Genomic DNA, 17,541 nt, shown 5'->3' on the forward strand with positions numbered 1-17,541 from the left:
GATACGAAATAGTTACTCAATGAAGTCAACGAAAAGTGAGAGGGTTGGACTTCTGAAACCTGCACGTGGTAACCTTGCTTTGATTCAGATCCCCTTCAAAACTTTTGAAGACTCTTTCAGACCCCCCCCCCCCAACACCCTGAAGACCCCGAGGACCCAAAAGTCCCAAAAGTTCCCGAGGACCCAAAAGTCCCTCAGGACCCTAAAGTCCCAAAAATTCCCCAAAGACCCAAAAGTCCCCAAAAAGTTCCCAAGGACCCAAAAGTCCCTGAGGACCCAAAAGTCCCCAAGGACCCAAAAGTTCCCGAGGACCAAAAAGTCCCCGAGGACCCCAAAGTCTCCGAGAAACTAAGTCTGCACAGACCCAAAAGTCCCCAAGGATCCAAAAGTACCAAAAGTCCACAAAAATCCAAAAAGTTCCCAAGGACCTAAAAGTCCCAAAAAGTTCCCGAGGACCAAAAGTCCCAAAAAAGTTCCTGAGGACCAAAAGTCCCAAAAGTACCCGAGCACCCAAAAAATTCCAAAAGTTCCCAAGGACTTGGCGGTTATAGTACAGTAAGGTCATCCGCCACGATTGAGAGAGAATCCCGTTTCATGTCCATGCTGCCGCGCTGTGTCCTTCACGATTAAGCGGAAAAAACAACCGTCGCTTTAACTGTTGCACAATCTCTGCCGAGCTACTCACACACGTGCACGGGCGATTTGAGTTAATGCACGGTACGAATGGCGGCTCAGGAAAGTGTTAAATGGGACCTCAGCCTGTGATGGTGGGACAAAGCAATCGTCACCCATTTTGTCTGTGGTGTCCGAGGGGCTCTCCTGCTTCTCCCACTTCCCAGTGCCCACCCGAGCAATGCCGGGTAACCCTGCTTGTACATATACATTCTTTTTTTTTTGTATACATTGGCGAGGCTCGTGTAAGAGCTAACTCACAGAAGGTTTCACAAAGGGAGCAGGAGACAAGAGGGGTGGGAGAGGAAAGCACAAAACAGTGGGGAGCAGAGACATTAGGAGGTCTGTGTTAGGGAGAGGGATGGGGCGGGGAACATGGGGTACACAAGATGGACATTACAGGGACTTTCAGGAAGGAAAGCAGGGAATATGAAGGAGGTGGGTTTGGGATGGTTTAACAGAGGTAGAAAAGATCATGGTTTTGGATGGGGGAAGATAAGAGATGGTGGTGAACAGCTGTTTTGAAGACCTAGAGGGAAGAGTGGGATTGAAGAATGTGTGTGTTTGTTCCAAAGGTGGGGAAAAAAGAGGAATGAAAGAGTGAAGGTAAGCAGTGATTCTTTATTTTGGTAGTTTCAACAGAAGGGGGTTGCTGGCAGACCTTGAACACCCTGTGGGAATATAGGGGGGGACAGATCACAGAGAGAGCAGGGGGGGGGAGGGGGGCGAGGCCGGAGAGGAGACGGTAGAAGAAAGACCACCAACCTGCCTGCGGTGAGAGAGTGAGTGACCCAAAGACTCAGCTTCATTGCGGGAGATTCCAATGATTTTGAGGGCATTGGTCTCCATGTCATCAGGATGCGAAAGGTGTGAGGGGAAGCCTGCTCAGAGAGGAGAGAGGAGAGCTGAAGAAGAAGGCAGTGTACACTGGTGAAGTTAAGATTTGCCAAGGAAAGTCTTGGGATAACGGAGGACGAGGGATGTCATGGCAGAGGGTGGAATCATCAGCAAAGAGTTGAAGGGGATTTTCCAGAGAATCAGAAAGATTGTTTATGAAGACGAGGAGCAGGATTGGACACAACACACTTCTTTGGGGTCCTCCAGCCAGGACAGGGAGAGCAGATGAGAGGATCATGTTGAGTCACACGTTGACTACAAGAGTAGAAGAGTAACCCAAGTGTGGAGTTGGACTTGGATGCCATTGGCAGAGAGATTGGAGAGCAAGGTGGGATGCCACAGAGGATTGAATGCTCTCTCTCTCTCTCATATATACACTGATGAGCCAAAACATTATGACCACTGACAGGTGAAGTGAATAACATTGATTATCTTATTACAATGGCACCTGTCAAGGGGTGGGATATATTAGGCAAGTGAACAGTCACTTCTTGAAGTTGATGTGTTGGATGCAGGAGAAATGGGCAGGAGTAAAGACCTGAGCGACTTTGACAAGAGGTAAATTGATATGGCCAGATGACTGGGTCAGAGCATCTCTGAAACGGCAAGGCTTGTGGAGTGCTCCTAGTCAGCAGTGGTGAGCACTAACCGACAGTGGTCCGAGGAGGGACAAACCACAAACCGGCGACAGGGTGTTTGGCGCCCAAGGCTCATCGATGCGCGAGCGCAACGAAGGCTATTCCTTCTGGTCCGAACTGACAGGTCTACTGTGGCACAAGTCACAGAAAATTTTAATGGTGGTCACGGGAAGAATGTGTTACAATCCACAGTGCATCACACCCTGCTGCGTAAGGGGCTGCGGAGTCACAGACCGGTCAGAGTGCCCATGATGACCCCTGTCCACTGTCGAAAGCGTCAACAATGGGCACGCGAGCATCGGAACTGGACCTTGGAGCAGTGGAAGAAGGTCGCCTGGTCTGATAAGTCCCGTTTTCTTTTTGATCACGTGGATGGCCGTGTACGTGTGCACCGTTTACCTGGGGAAGTGATGGCATCAGGATGCACTGTGGGAAGACGACAAGCCAGTGGAGGTAGTGTGATGCTCTGGGCAATGTTCTGTTGGGAAACCCTGGGTCCGGCCATTCATGTGGACGTCAATTTGACACGTGTCACCTCCCTAAACATCGTTGCAGACCAGGTACACCCTTTCATGGAAATGGTATTCCCTGATAGCAGTGGCCTCTTTCAGCAGGACAATGCGCCCTGCCACACTGCACACATTGTTCGGGAATGGTTTGAGGAATATGATGAAGTGTTCACGGTGTTGCCCTGGCCTCCAAATTCTCCAGATCTCAATCCGATTGAGAATCTGTGGGATGTGCTGGACCGACAAGTCTGATCCATGGCGGCTCCACCTCACAACTTACAGGACCTGAAGGATCTGCTGCGAATGTTTTGGTGCCAGATACCCAATTTGTACCTTCAGGGGTCTTGTAGAGTCCATGCCTTGGCGGGTTGGCACTGTTTTGGTGGCACACGGAGGACCAACAGCATATTAGGCAGGCGGTCATAATATTTTGGCTCATCAGTATATATATATATATATATATATATATATATATATATATATATATATATATATATATATATATATATATATATATATATATATATATATATATATATTTTTTTTTTTTATTCTTCTTCTTCTTTCGGCTGCTCTCGTTCGGGGTCGCCACAGCGGATCATCCGTATGATCCGCATCGTGATTTGGCACATGTTTTACGCCGGAGGCAATGGCACACAACATATAGCAGTTCCCGAGACAGTTATTTCATTATTATGTGCCAAGTTTCATTTTTTTCCATGGAGCGATTTCAGAGATACAGAGGTCCAAAGTTTTTCCTTTTTTCCAACATGGCTGCCACACCACATGACCTATGACATCATAATTATCATTCAAACATTCTACATAAGTAGTTGCACCAATAGTGAAAGTTTTGTGTCAATCGGATAAGCGGTTGCAGAGAAAACAGAGGAAATTAGTACGGACAGATGTACAGATGGACAACCCAAAAACATGCCTCTGGTGACTTAGTCAGCGGAGACATAAAAAGGAAATGTGCAAGTGATAATCACATTGTTTGTCATGAAGCAAACCTTTGAAGAACAGGAGATGGAAAAATACAGCCAAAGATTTTAAGTTGACACAGAACAAGAGCAAATTACAGTTTACCTTGCTGGAGCTTTCTTGACTTGATACATCTTGTAAAGGTGTCACCGCAACTTTGAGCAGTCCACGACACGTACTGCCAATGTCGTAGATGTTGTACCAGCCACAGATGCCAGGGAAACCAACTCGCAGTGGTGAAAGAGTCACGGGAGCAAAACCCAATACACGTTCTGTGCCTCCTGCAACACCAATCAATTTGGAAATGCAATGTATTGGTCAAGTATATGGTTTATCACGTTAACCAAGTCCCCTTTGGGATCTGTAAGTGATGTGGTGACAGCAAGAAGGTTATGCCTCCAATGGGAAAATCAGATAAAGTCACATCATTACACCTCAAAAGAAAAATTCAATTTCAGCGTTTGCAAATCACGGGATCCCTTGGAAGTTTGACCTACCAGGTGAGATCAGTTGAGGTGGGAGATTTCTTATCCAAGAGCCCGACAGGAGATGCAAAATGCAGCCAATTTGAACATCTTAATAATATACTTGTATGCTCGGCCTGGCCAAGAGACAGCATTCAGACCTAGTTTTACTTGCATCTGCATGGTGTTTGAACTTAGTTGAGGACCTAATGCTATGAGTGAAAGCCCATCATATTGCATTAGACATAGACTACGTGTTTCCCATTTCAGAAGGAAAAGCTTCCCATTTTCTAGTTGAGGAAATAAATAAATTAGATAAATTGGAATGTTCTGGATAGCTTGGACAAATAGGTTAGAGCCAATCTCGACTCTAAGTCTCACATCAGGTTCCTTTCGAGACAGGTACCTTCAAAATTAGTTGCTACAGAACTGCTAACTCCGATTTGTAAAAAATAAAATCATCTTGTTTTATTTTTCAGCTCGCTACAATTCTAAATTACCAGGGGACCCCTCAAGATTGAGTCAGTGTTATTAGCTTCTGTTTCCCAAAACCTAACACTGGCTTAACACCCTCGCAAATAAAGCTATGATTCCCAATTCACCTCTTTATCCTGTCCTGTCTAAGGATATCCTTATCCATTCGCTCAGCCCCGGCATACCAAATTAATCCCACGGTGAGGTGGTTGCAGTCAAGCCGCTTGATTTCTCAAAATGGAAGGCTAACGCACTGAGGGACACTTTAGGTGAGTCTGTAATGCTTGCAGCAAGTGCATGTCCATCCTTAAAGTCAGAAAACATCAATTTGCCAAAATCTCTAACCAGTGTCCATCCTTAAGGTCTTAGTGGCACCTCATCAAATCAGTCTCTTGTGTGTGCTCATCCTCCACCCCAACCCTCAGCTTCGTTGACCTCACCTCAGACTCCACTCATGAGAAGGCAGAATGTCTCAACCTAGTGTTTGCCTCCAAATCTTGTGTGCCCAACCCCAACCCCTCCCCCTATCCCCACCTCAACCTCATACCCACTGCCTTCTCAATTTACATGTCTTATGTAGAGAAAGTTCTGGAAAAGAGTCAAAGTGGAGAAAGTGTTTTTCCAGTCTTGACTCTTCATTGGTGACAAGCCCAGATGACATGAATGCTCACATTTTCAAATCTTTCTTCCCTTTTGTAGAACCTATCCTTCATCTTTGGTCATCTTGTATCTGTGTTAGTCTGCCAACAATTACCCCCATTCACAAAAAGGGTGCAAAAACAAGTACTCGATCAATTACAAATCAGTAAGTTTACTCCCAATCATAAGCAAAGTTATGGCATCGATCACTGCTGCTGCTGTCTTTCCTTTTTCCAAAAAACCTCATCTCTGACAAACAGTTTTGATTCTATCTCAGTCACCCAACTATGGACATGATGCTTCTTTTTTTCTCAGCAGTGATTGGAGGCTCGAAATAAAACAAGAGGCCAGGACCATCTTCCTAGATATATCTCGAACACTCGACAAAATTTCGCTGTCTGTGGCATACAAGCTCTTTCAACCTTCATACTTGTCTTTCTGACCTCCATTCACTCAGTCAAAGGGTCACCATCAACGGAATCCTTTCCTATCCTCTCCGAGTAGATGATGGAGTGCCTCATGCAGTGTCTTAAGCCCAGTATTGCACCTTGTTACATAAACAACCTCTCAAATGCTGTGGAAAACATTATTTTCTTCTTTCAGATGACTACATTGTGATATATATATATATATATATATATATATCTCATCCTAATCACTGACTCACTGATATTGATGTTCGGTACCTTCTGGGTGACATAGAAAGCTGAAATTTTGCGTGCCGATAGATATCAAAGCTGATACATCGGGGAGGGGGGGATCAGAGAACCATCAGAAAATGTACATAAATATAAAATATAAGTAAATGAAAATAAATAAATGAAAAGAAGCATGGTTCGTTATGGGTGTTTTTTCGGAGATGGGTGTCACCCCGGATGGGTGTTTTTTCAGAGACACCATCTCCTTACTGGATGGCCGTTGGCTCCTTAAAGGAGCTCATACACCCTTTGGCAGCTGTTGTTTTTTTGTCCTGGCAGGGTGTCACAGTCACCCTCCCCACTGGCAAGCCAGTGAGGGGTGTCGGTTTAGTCCCCGACAACCCGACCATGCAGCAGGTAGCACTGGGTTACATGTTATCAGTGGCAGTCAAGAAACCTGATTGACCTGACTGAAAGCTGTTTCGCTGCCAGACCAATTTATTCAGTTATGGCACCCCCCCCCCCCACTCCCATTGTGCGTGAATGATTGTGTGCTCATAGCGTTAGAATTCATTTATTGTATTAAGTGGGTTTCTGTAATAAGGGATCTGTCCATCCATTGGGATCATACTCTGTGCAGAGCGTTGGTGCTGCCTAAGCAGTCTTCTGGGCTATTGGGCACAATACTGGACAGGTCACCACTCTCACACAGGATACCAGCATGCTGGCACTCATTTTGCCAACCTTGGAAGGATGACAGGCAGAGTCAAATAAGAAATAAGGAGTGTGCTTTATCTGCCTGTTTTTGTGTCGGTCTATCTTTTGTCCAGTGATTCTACATTTTTGTCATCCTATGCCTTCTTATAAACTGTTATTCCTTAAGAACACATTTCGTACGATGACCTGCCATTGCAGACTTTGCGTGTGAGAAACCATTTTGGCTCGGCTTTGGTCAATCACTGGGGGAGGTTAAAATTGGTAACGTTCTCCTCATGAGACCGGCGGAATTAACAATTCCGACTGGCGTGCACAACAGATTATTTATATTTGCACAATTTTCTCAATTTTCCAGGAGTTTCAAGGATTTGGACAAGCTTTCCAGGGCTTTCCAGTGCTGGAAAATGCTTTCCCGTTTTTCCAGGACTTTCAAGGATGATGTGAACCATGCCGATGTGTGTACATGCCTCTGCTTTCCAACGACACCACTACTATATTTCACAACTCCACCACCCCACCCCACCCCCTCCCTCACCGCCACTGTTCTCTCTTCTATCATCCTCAAAAATCAAATAAAATTGTGTGTTGCATCCCAGTTTTCTTCCCCAAAAATAAAATAGCTTTACAAATGGTTGGCGTTGAAGACAAGGCAAAGTCCTTGAATTCCATAACATCAGAGTCTCATGTCTCTGAACCAGCTTGCTTAATACATCCTCTGGTCGGACTTTGCGTCCAACGAGCGGTTGCTGAGAGAGACTCAAATGAGATTTGTTACCTGCATATTCCGAGAGCATCAGCAGCAGCTGTATGGATGTGTGGCTCATTTTCCTGATGCTGATCCTGCTCACCAGGTTCTCTCAGCGAGGGAGCCTCGTGAGTGGAGGAGGCCAATGGGCCGACCACGTTCCTCGTGGTTGCAGCAGGTTGATCAGCATCTCAAGGAGATGGAGATGGGCCAGGTATCTGCCTGGGGGATGGCCAGACGGAGGCCCTTGGAGTACCGACGCAAAGTGGATGCAGCGACGCACTGCTTTGGTGCATGCTCCCATGTCAGACCTGACCATGAATTGTCATATCGATTCTGAGTGGCATCGGGCTGTATGAGCTTCTCCAATCCCTTTGCTATTGCACAATATTTACTTTGCTATCAAACTCCATTATCATCAAGAATGTATAACTTTTTCATTGGCTCACCATTTCAAAGTGAAGAAAAAGAAAAACCCATCAAAAAAAAAGAAAAGAAAAGGTCAAAAAGCTGTCCTCAAATTGTCAAAGGAACTTATGGAGCATCAACTCGTGTTAAATTTTCAACAAACTAAAAAAAAAACAACAAAAAAAAAAAAACATCCTAAACATCATTCTTGAGCCATTCTTTTTTGATCATCAACAAACAAAAATGCAACTATTTATGACTGGAGATGGATGGTTAATTCAAACTTTAAAAATAGGACCACTTGACCTGCAGTTTATCTGGGCCCTGGCCTAATGTTGTAACCCAAATTTGGTAGCATTCTGATTGGTGGGTCTGGAGAATATTTTTGAAGAGATTTATTAAGTCGGCCATTTTGACCAACTTAAAGTCACGTGACTGGAATGAGCTTTGCAATCCCCGTTATCAATCAGGAGCAGAACATTGCTGCCAAATTTCAGCCGGATCGGATGAGCGATTTGGCCGGAGAAGTCAAAATAGGAGATGGACGGTGCATGATGACAATACCTTATCTGGAATTATTCCAGATAAGCTATAAATTGAGATCACACCAGTCTTCATCTTCTTCTTACGGCTGCTCCCGTTAGGGGTCGCCACAGCGGATCATCCGTATGATCCGCATCGTGATTTGGCACATGTTTTACGCCGGATGCCCTTCCTAACGCAACCCTAGTCGCCTCTTACGACACAGGGATATGGTACACCTATTTTAACCGGGGTATACACCGGCCCAGTACACTGGTACTCATTTCGCCGACCTCGGAAGGATGACAGGCTGAGTCAACCCCCTGGTGTATTAATTCAGTGGCCCAACGGGGCTTGAACTCAGGACCTTTTGGATCCCAAGCCGCTGCCCTAACCACTGCGCCAACACCAGGCTTAGATCACACCAGTATAGACCACCAGAAATTGAGATCACACCAGTATCAATGGTAAAACAACCAGACTCGCTGGTGTAACGGCTAGAGCAAACTTCAAACTCCGCTCTGAAACTAGGAGGTCAGCGGTTTGAACCTGACCCCCGGCCGAGTCATACTAAAGACTTTAAAAATGGTACGTGCTACTTTCTTGCTTTATGTTCAGCATTGAAAGGATAGAGCATGGACACACCACAAGGGTTGGCATCAACAAGGAAGAGGAAATTTCTCCTTACAAAAAAAGTCAAAAATATGGCATCACCATTACCCAGTGTCCCAAAAAATTACATCACATGGCCCAAGCTCAGCAGCTGTTTGTCTGAAGTCATCCAGTTTTGTTTCATGTTGTTTCCGGTGTCTTGGCAATGCAATTTACATGGCAGTTTCTCCACAAATAATGTATCCTAAAAATATATATATATGTAATAAAATATGGTCTTGTAACCTCATTGTTGCTTCTGGCATCCATTGCCAAAAATACCAGGATGTTACTCCACCTTTCCATCACAATCACCTTTTCTTCAGAACAAAACAAGCTCAAAAGTTACCTTTACTGTCATATCCATTTTGTGCATGTTGAGTGAGTATTGATGTACATGTGCTGGAACTGCTGGAAACAGAAGGCTTTTTTTGGAAGCCATAGTTACCTGTTTCATACCACACCTTGAACACCAGGTTCTTATTCTTGTCATTAAGGAGGTGTACAGGAAGCCTACAGACGAGGAGAAGTGAAATAAATCAGTGAAAGAAAACAGCGAGGAAATGCAAGGGTGCCTAACAGATTCTGATTCTGACGACTGGAAATAAACGGGGTCCCAGGAGAGCAACAGCTCCCTGATCTGGGTCCAGTACCGAAGACCCGGTGAGTGATCAGGGGGAAAAGTCCCTCTGAAGCTGTGAAATGTTTCTTCAAACTCATTTAGTTCGATTCCATCCATCCATCCATCCATCCATCCATTGGGACCATACTCTGTATGGAGCATCGGTGCTGCCGAAGCAGTCTCCTGGACTGTTGGGCACAATCCTGGACAGGTCACCACTGTGTCGCAGGATACTTGAATGGCTCAATCATCCCAGCAAGCTGGTACTCATTTTTGCCAACCTCAGAGGATGACAGGGTGAGTCAACCCCAGTTAAAATACATTGTCACTGTAAATATGAATGAAATATGCGGCAATAATAATAATAATATTTTAACATGTTTAATGATAATAATTAATGAAAATATTTACATTGGACTATCATTCCCCTCAGTGGCTTTAGTCTTATTTTTCTTTTCCAAAGTTCATTCTCGTTATCATTTTAAGCATAAATGCAACAATATCAACTTGTTTCACCAATTCATTCATTTAAATGCAACACCTGGCTACTTACTGTTTACTTCACCTCTTCTTAGAGCACGGCTATGCTGTTGATAAGCCTGGTGTTGGCTTAACGGTTAAGGTGGCTGGCTTAAGAACTTAGGGTCTTGAGTTTGAGCCCCTGTCATGACGTCGAAATAACACCAGATGGGTTGACTCAGCTTGTCATCCTTCCGAGGTCGGCAAAATGAGTACCAGCTTACTGGGGTAATAAGCCATTTGAGTATCCTGCGTCGGAATGGATTAGCCAATGAAACTGCCTCAGCAGCCCTTTGCGCCTCACGGCATTAAAGGAATTGTTGGTTGGTTGGTTGTTCCGTTGATGCAGTGCCCCCTGGAGGTCATGGCAGGGATTCAAAATTTATTGAGGTGGTGGCGACTTTTGCCTTTTTTGTAAAATAACAAGACAGACTCAAATGTCTCTTAGAATCAATGCTTAATGGATCCCGAGCGTAACATGCCATTCTATGGACGTGTGGTGTGCACTCGTTGATGCAACACTCCAACTGAGAAACACCAGGGTGGCAGTTTATAGTAGGAATCAAACCCAGAAACACAGATCAAGGGTGAGTTTTCTACCTTTGAGCTGTTCTGGTAGCCCACAGTTAACCAATGATATTGACTGTATCATATGCACAGCAGTTTATCCATGAAATGTCCCATATTCCTGTTATAAACAGGGTGTTGGCCATATCAAGCCATTAGTGTTTAGAGTACCCCAAGCACTGATTGGCAGATTTGATGAAGTTTGCAAAGCAGCTTTCGCTTCTACACTGGGTTAGGGTTAAGACGACAACTGCTGCATATTGCAGTCAAGTGATGACCTCAGCCCCCCTTTCCTCCTTCGGATAGTAGTTCGTCATGGAAAAAGCCTGGTGTTGGCTTTGTGGTTAGGGTGGCTGGCTTGGGATCTTGGGGTCCTGAGTTTGAGCCCCGTTGGCCACTGGATTAACACCAGATGGGGTTAACTCAGCCTGCCATCCTTCCGAGGTATGCAAAATGGAAGACGAAGAAGAAGAATAAGAGGAAGAGGAAGAAGACGAAGAAGAAGAAGACGAAGTCATGGAAACATGATCCCCCGCAATGCCGAATTAAGATTACCCGATCGTCAAAAATTTTGAGCTGAACCTTATCTGCTGGGCAGCTATAAGAGGTAGTGATAAATTCATTTATAACAGAAAGAACTAAAGAGTTCATGGAACACTACTCCACGCAGTGTTGAGAAAAAAGGACATGAGCGGGCCCTGAGATCAGAAAATTTGATTGATCGAGATGATGTAAGATGCCATAATACTTTGTCCAAGTACTGCTAAACGGAAGGTTTTTGAACGTGCCAATAAAGCGATTTGTGTCCTATAGTGTTCAAGGATGTAATTCAATTGAAAGAAAAGATTTTAAAAGGTTGTAGAAAAAAAAAATTCTGAAGTTTACCGCTGTTGAGGCAGCATCTTTTACACCAGCTTATTTAACACGTTGCTTTCGTTTGTATCCTTCATTATGCCGCTAAAAACAGTAAGTTTCTATTTGGAATGATTTTGAATTGTTTTTGACTGCAGACAAAGTTAAAAAAATTATCTCACTTCTCTCGGCGCTTGTGCGATTGGGACAAATTCAGAGCCAAAGTACTGCTAAACTACAGGTTATTTTACCGATTCATGTTCCAATTCGTGTTCAAAATACAGCATAACGTCCATTTTAAATCAAGTTGTTGCTCGATCATCAACTCACGTTTGTGGACAGACAGAGAGATAAAGTGAACTAATTGCTTAACCACTCTTTTCGCTTCACACGTGTGTGGGATAAATAGCATTACAACATACGAGGTCCATTCAAAAAGTATCCAACCTTAATTTTTCGTGCGTAAACAAATGAAGCTAGGGAGGCGTGGTTTGGTGCACGTATGTAGGCGATCCTAATCTGTATGCGTGAATATTTTCCTGCCTGCAGAAGCTGTCAGTCGCCGACAGACCGCCGATGAGTGAGGGAGTGTAAGTGAGCGCTGTCGGATTTTCGTTTTTGACAAAATGACGGATCACTGTGGTCTCATCGCCAGTGATCACTGTGTTGAAGAAGTTGGGATCGCTGTTCACAGTCTCCAGCATGTCCTGTGCGATCTCCAAACGGAGTTGCTTCTGCTCGATCGTTAGCAGCTTTGGCACGAACTTCGCTGAGATTCTCCTTAAGCCCAAATCCTCAGTCACAATTGAATGAACGGATCCAATGCTGACGCCCGCCTCGTCTGCAAGTTCTCTGATCGTGACTCGACGATCCTGCATCAGCAGGGTCCTCACTTGTTCAATGACGATCTCATTTCGGGATGTTGAGGGCCTACCAGAACATGCTTCACTTTCCACTGATGTGTGACCATCTTTGAAGCGGTTGTATCACTCTTTTATCTGTGTGGTGCCCATACCATTGCTTCGTTCCCGAAGGCCTGTTGAATCTTGCGGATCATTTCCACTTGGGAATCGCCAAGCTTTACACAAAATTTGATGCAGTAGCGGTGTTCAAGTTTTTCCATCATTTTGTCAAAAACGAAAATCCGACGGCGCTCACTTACACTTCCTCACTCATCGGCGGTCTGTTGGCGACTAACAGTTTCTGCAGGCAGGAAAATATTCACACATACGGATTAGGATCGCCTACATACGTGCACCAAACCACGCCTCTCTAGCTTCATTTGTTTACGCACGAAAAATTAAGGTTGGATACTTTTTGGACACACCTCGTATGTATCCACATCCACCAATACAGTTTACAAAACCACAGTCATCACTAATAAGGAAAGCTCCTTTCTTTCTTTTTACATGCAATCATCAGACAGAATGGCTTGATACACATCATCATGGCCTCACGTTTTAAGAAGTATTATTAAGGAAGGGGGTCAAGGTTCTCATCATCACGAAATACTTACATTTCCTTCCGAAAACCAACTTAAAAGCTCATTTCTGAGCTAAAGATCAGTGTTAAAATATCCCCTTTATCTCTGCCATCTCCAAACTAGTGCCATACAAGCTTTAGCAACATCTACTCCACCTCACCACCTGCCACCGACAACAGCTGTTTGTCCGCACACTCTCTGGTCATTGTCTATCATCTCAATAAGGCAGCACTCCGCAGAGGATAGCTTAAGCAAACAGCACACCTCACATCCAGTTGGCACTCCCATACAGGTGAGTGGCTTGCTGCGACTGCTGGTGTACGGATAGGGTCACTCTGACCCGCCACTGTGCAAGATACGTGCCAGCTTGCACCTGCCGCCTCTTCCGAGGATTCCTGGTCACCTGAAGAATCAGAATAACAAATCATCGGCCTGATCCTGAATGAAAGTTTAAGAACAATTAAATACATTTCTAATTTTTGGACCGCCTCACCCCTCCCACCCACAGGCTTACCTTTGACAGAGAGGTGCATTGCTCTCTCAACCAAAATGCTCGCTACAAATGTCTCCTCATTTTCTGTCAACACAACATCTTTTTCTGCACCTTGCCGATTTCTCTCCATGGACATCGCTGCATGCACATTCGTCCCTTCCTCAGTGCCACTGGAGTTGGTGCCATCTTCTTGCTGATACTCACCATGGCTGTACTCAGCCAAATTTTCACAACCAGAGCCTTTAACGCGACAGGCAACATTAACTTGAAGAGCAGCACCTCCCAGGTCACAGACACAGTCCTTAAAAATTGGAAAAACTCCTGCAGTGGGTGCAAGAAAAAAAAAAGGAAGGTGAATGTAGAAACCTCAACATTAAACATCTGCTGGCCAAGGAAAACCCGAAACAATGGACTTTAATGCCGACAGGGATTGCAGTTTGATGATACTCACCGCCAACAGTTCTGCCACCTTGTGCCAAAGCAGACAGGTCTAGGAAGGCAGAGCCGAGAAGCGAATCAGAGTCCAGTGGGCGTGAAGCTTCAGAAACGTTGGCATCCTCACCAACCCACATCTGCACCTCGAGTAGCTCTTCACGAAGGAACCAGAGGAGTTTACGTGAGAGATCAAAGGCAAATGAATGGTGGTGACGGAAAGTTACCGCCGCTCGCCTCGTGTCGCCGTGGCCAGGTTTGCGAGGCCGTGAACACATGGGTCTGGCCTCAAACAATTTGTATCGCACGTAGCAATAACGCAGACGACTGCTGCCCTCGGTGTGACGAATGCTGTGGGGTATCCATGCCTTGGGGATTGAAACCACGAGGAGTATCGAAGCACCCTCCACACTTTCTTCTTGGAAAGTTTGCTAAAATAAAAAAATAAAAAATTTTTAATGTGAAGACTCAAAACAAACAATATGAAGTAACACGATTCTTTTTGAGCTGTCAGTCTTATAGTTTCAGTTTTACGCGATTCAAACGCCAATGCAATCACAATCGTGTCTTGGAAGAAGAGCACTGCCTTATCTTTGAACACACCAGCCGTTAAAAGGAACAATGATACAAATTTTTCCAATCGTTTGGAAACCTTAAAGATTCTTGGAGATACTATACGTAATACGTATACAAGACCAGGTCAGTATACACAAGCAAAAATTTTTCTCTGTGGCTTCTTGTGATGATAGACTGTTTAAAATAATAACACATTTTGTCCCTTTAAGGGAGTTTAAGACCATATTTTTTTTGTTTTCATCATTTCATCCAATAAAGTACACTTACAAAGAAACAAATGTTCATTTTTTCACTTTTCTCCTTTCATTGCCCTTTTTTTCTCTTCTGCTCATTTATGCTTATAGCTAATAGCGGCCTAGTGGCAAGGTAAGGACATGGGGCTGGTGTTCCAGAAGTGATGCATTCAAATCCAGATGAAGGTAACAGCATTTAGGACTTAGGTTCTAACCTTCTGCAACATAAGCTAGTCCCACAATAATTACTGCATTGCTTTCAATTTTATAAATTCAAAACCCAGTTTGCTAATGAATGGCTTTCAGGGAGGGGTTAATATATCTGCTCCACCTCGACTGGTATACATGCGATGCAAGCCCACACTTTATAGTTCACCCGGTAATGGGGAAAATCGCATCACGAAGCACGAACCATTGTTCGACTATACCGATCTCCAAATGCAAGGGAGAATAAATATCCATCCATCCATTGAGACCATACTCTGTGCAGAGCATTGGTGCTGTCTAAGCCGTCTCCTTGGCTATTGGGCACAATCCTGGACAGGTCGCCACTCCGCCACAGGATACCAGCATGCTGGCACTCATTTTGCCGACCTCGGAAGGATGACAGGCTAGGTCAACCCCACCTGGTATTTATTCAACGGCTGAGTGGGATTTGAACTCAGGGTCCTAGGATCCCAAGCCCACCACCCTAACCATTAAGCCAACACCAGGCATAGCAAAATATCAGAGAACATATTCTGTAAGAATTGGCCATTGGGTTGTTACTATGAAAACAGACAGGGTCAATAAATATTTTTTAAAAATGAAATATACTAGGGTAGAAAGGATTAAAAATCATCAAGTTTATATATGTGAGAAAAGTAAGCCTGGTGTTGGCTTAGTGGTTAGGGTGGCGGCTTGGGATTCTAGGGTCCTGAGTTCAAGCCCCGTTGGCCGCTGAATTAATACACCAGGAGGTTGACTCAGCCTGTCATCTTTCCGAGGTCGGCAAAATGAGCACCAGTGTACTAGTAAGGGGGACACTGCATCAGCGGCATAGCCGTGTCCCAATCAATGATGCAACCAGCAGACTCGATAGAGAGATGTGAGAAAAGTAAGCGCTCAGACCGGAAATGTAACCCAGGACATCCAGCTAACTGTACCAGTGCTCTGCCAACTGAGCTATCTGAGTGACACCCAGCAAATGCTGAATTCTCCTACATATTGCCACTCTCTTTCCACCACTGTAAGGGGGACGCATCCATGCCCTCTGCATCACAGTGATGGCCTGTGTAGGAGAGGGTATTGATGATTTTTCAATCGTTTCCACCCCATAGACTGTATTTCTAATGCTCCCTGTAACGTTTGGCATGGATTTGTACCCTCAGAGAGGGAAGACCCTCCACTGGGCAGGCCATCACTGCGGTGCAGAGCGCATGGATGTGTCCCCCCCCCTCCAGTGGTCGAAAGAGAGTAGCAATATGTGGGAGAATTGAGTGTTTGCTGGGTGTCACTTCAATGGCTCAGTTGGTAGAGCACTGAGACGGTCAGCCAGATGTCCTAGGTTTGAAATCCTAGTCTGAGCACTTAATTTTCTCACATATCCAAAACTTGAAAAATGAAATGTGGAATAAAAGATTAGAGCAAGCCGAAGATGTTTAAAAACCATAAGCCACAAAATGAGTCGGTAGGTGAAGCAAACGGGATGTGTGCGGGACACAAACCGAGATCATGACCTCTTTCTGTGTGGCAACCTCATCGTACATTTAGCATGCAAGCTCTGCAACGAGCTTTATTTATCCATGGAAATAAAAACCTTTCATCCTGGATCCTACACACATGTTTTTGTTAAAAGGTAACAACAAAAACAAACACCAAACATATTTTGCTTACCATTAATTCAATATCTCATGTATCATATGCAGAACTAGAATGGCACTTGGTGGAGTGCGTACTTCCCCCAGGCTGAAAACTTGACATTATATATCCACTGATAGGCCGGATCTGCAACCGGACCTTAATCAAAAGTTTATCAGCTTGTTCTTGTCAGATAACCAACTCATTCACCAAGTTTTATCATAAACTGTCCACAACTTTTTGAGATATCATGTTATATATCGTTTTTGGTCCTATCTCTCAATAGTGAAGAATCACTTTTAAAAAACTGTGGTATCCGGATCCGGATCCAGATCTTCACAAAAATCGAATAAATTCCTCCTTGTCACACACCCAAACTGTCCAACAAGTTTGCCCGAATCTGTCCACAACCTTTTGAGATATCCTGATCACAGACAAACAAACAGACAGACAGACAGACAGAGACAGGCAGACAGGGTTGAAAACATAACCTCCATCCACCTTAGGTGGCAGAGATAATGACTTGAAAAAGTGGCTAAAGATGCATTCACAAAAACCCACCGGATACCATCCCAGGCATTTTGCCACCTCCAGCATGCGGTCGCGATCTGTGGAATGCCCAAAGGTCACCGTTAGATTGAGACCACCAATGCAGAGAGAAGGGGCGATGACGTCTCCCAATTCTTCCACTGGGTGCAAAGGAAACCAGCCGCGAATCCCTACGAAGTATACGAAAGTCAAGCCAAACTGCAATCCTGAGACAGGAGAATTTGGTAATTTTTTTTCCATTTTGGTGCGTGGTGCTGGTGGAATGTCATGCTTGTATTCCAATTTCGTAAAGTTTGTTTCACATTTTACTTTGCCACATGCCTGCTGTACGTGTGATGAGGCCCGATAGAGGTACCGTGGCTTTTCCCAGCACTGTACGTTGCTCTCCTTCAGAGCTCTGGAACCCTAGCACGAGAAT

At 44.6% G+C, this 17,541-nt stretch overlaps 1 protein-coding gene across 4 annotated transcripts in view; it reads right to left on the reverse strand.

Annotated features, from left to right (window-relative positions):
* C2CD3 (C2 domain containing 3 centriole elongation regulator) overlaps positions 1-17,541 on the reverse strand; it is a 107,209-nt gene that overhangs the window by 52,375 nt on the left and 37,293 nt on the right. For all 4 annotated transcript variants that reach the window (XM_085852795.1, XM_085852793.1, XM_085852792.1 and 1 more), the window contains exons 25-31: positions 17,445-17,528; positions 17,136-17,293; positions 13,946-14,357; positions 13,516-13,815; positions 13,266-13,404; positions 9,407-9,471; positions 3,806-3,981 (exon numbers count right to left, since the gene is read on the reverse strand). In XM_085852795.1, coding sequence (XP_085708921.1) covers positions 3,806-3,981; positions 9,407-9,471; positions 13,266-13,404; positions 13,516-13,815; positions 13,946-14,357; positions 17,136-17,293; positions 17,445-17,528 — 1,334 coding nt within the window. The remainder of the gene's footprint in view (positions 1-3,805; positions 3,982-9,406; positions 9,472-13,265; positions 13,405-13,515; positions 13,816-13,945; positions 14,358-17,135; positions 17,294-17,444; positions 17,529-17,541) is intronic.

This window comes from Eptatretus burgeri, chromosome 13 (genome assembly GCF_056783735.1).
Source record: "Eptatretus burgeri isolate ZD-2024b chromosome 13, Ebu_testis_v1, whole genome shotgun sequence".
In the NCBI taxonomy this organism is placed as follows: Eukaryota; Metazoa; Chordata; class Myxini; order Myxiniformes; family Myxinidae; genus Eptatretus; species Eptatretus burgeri.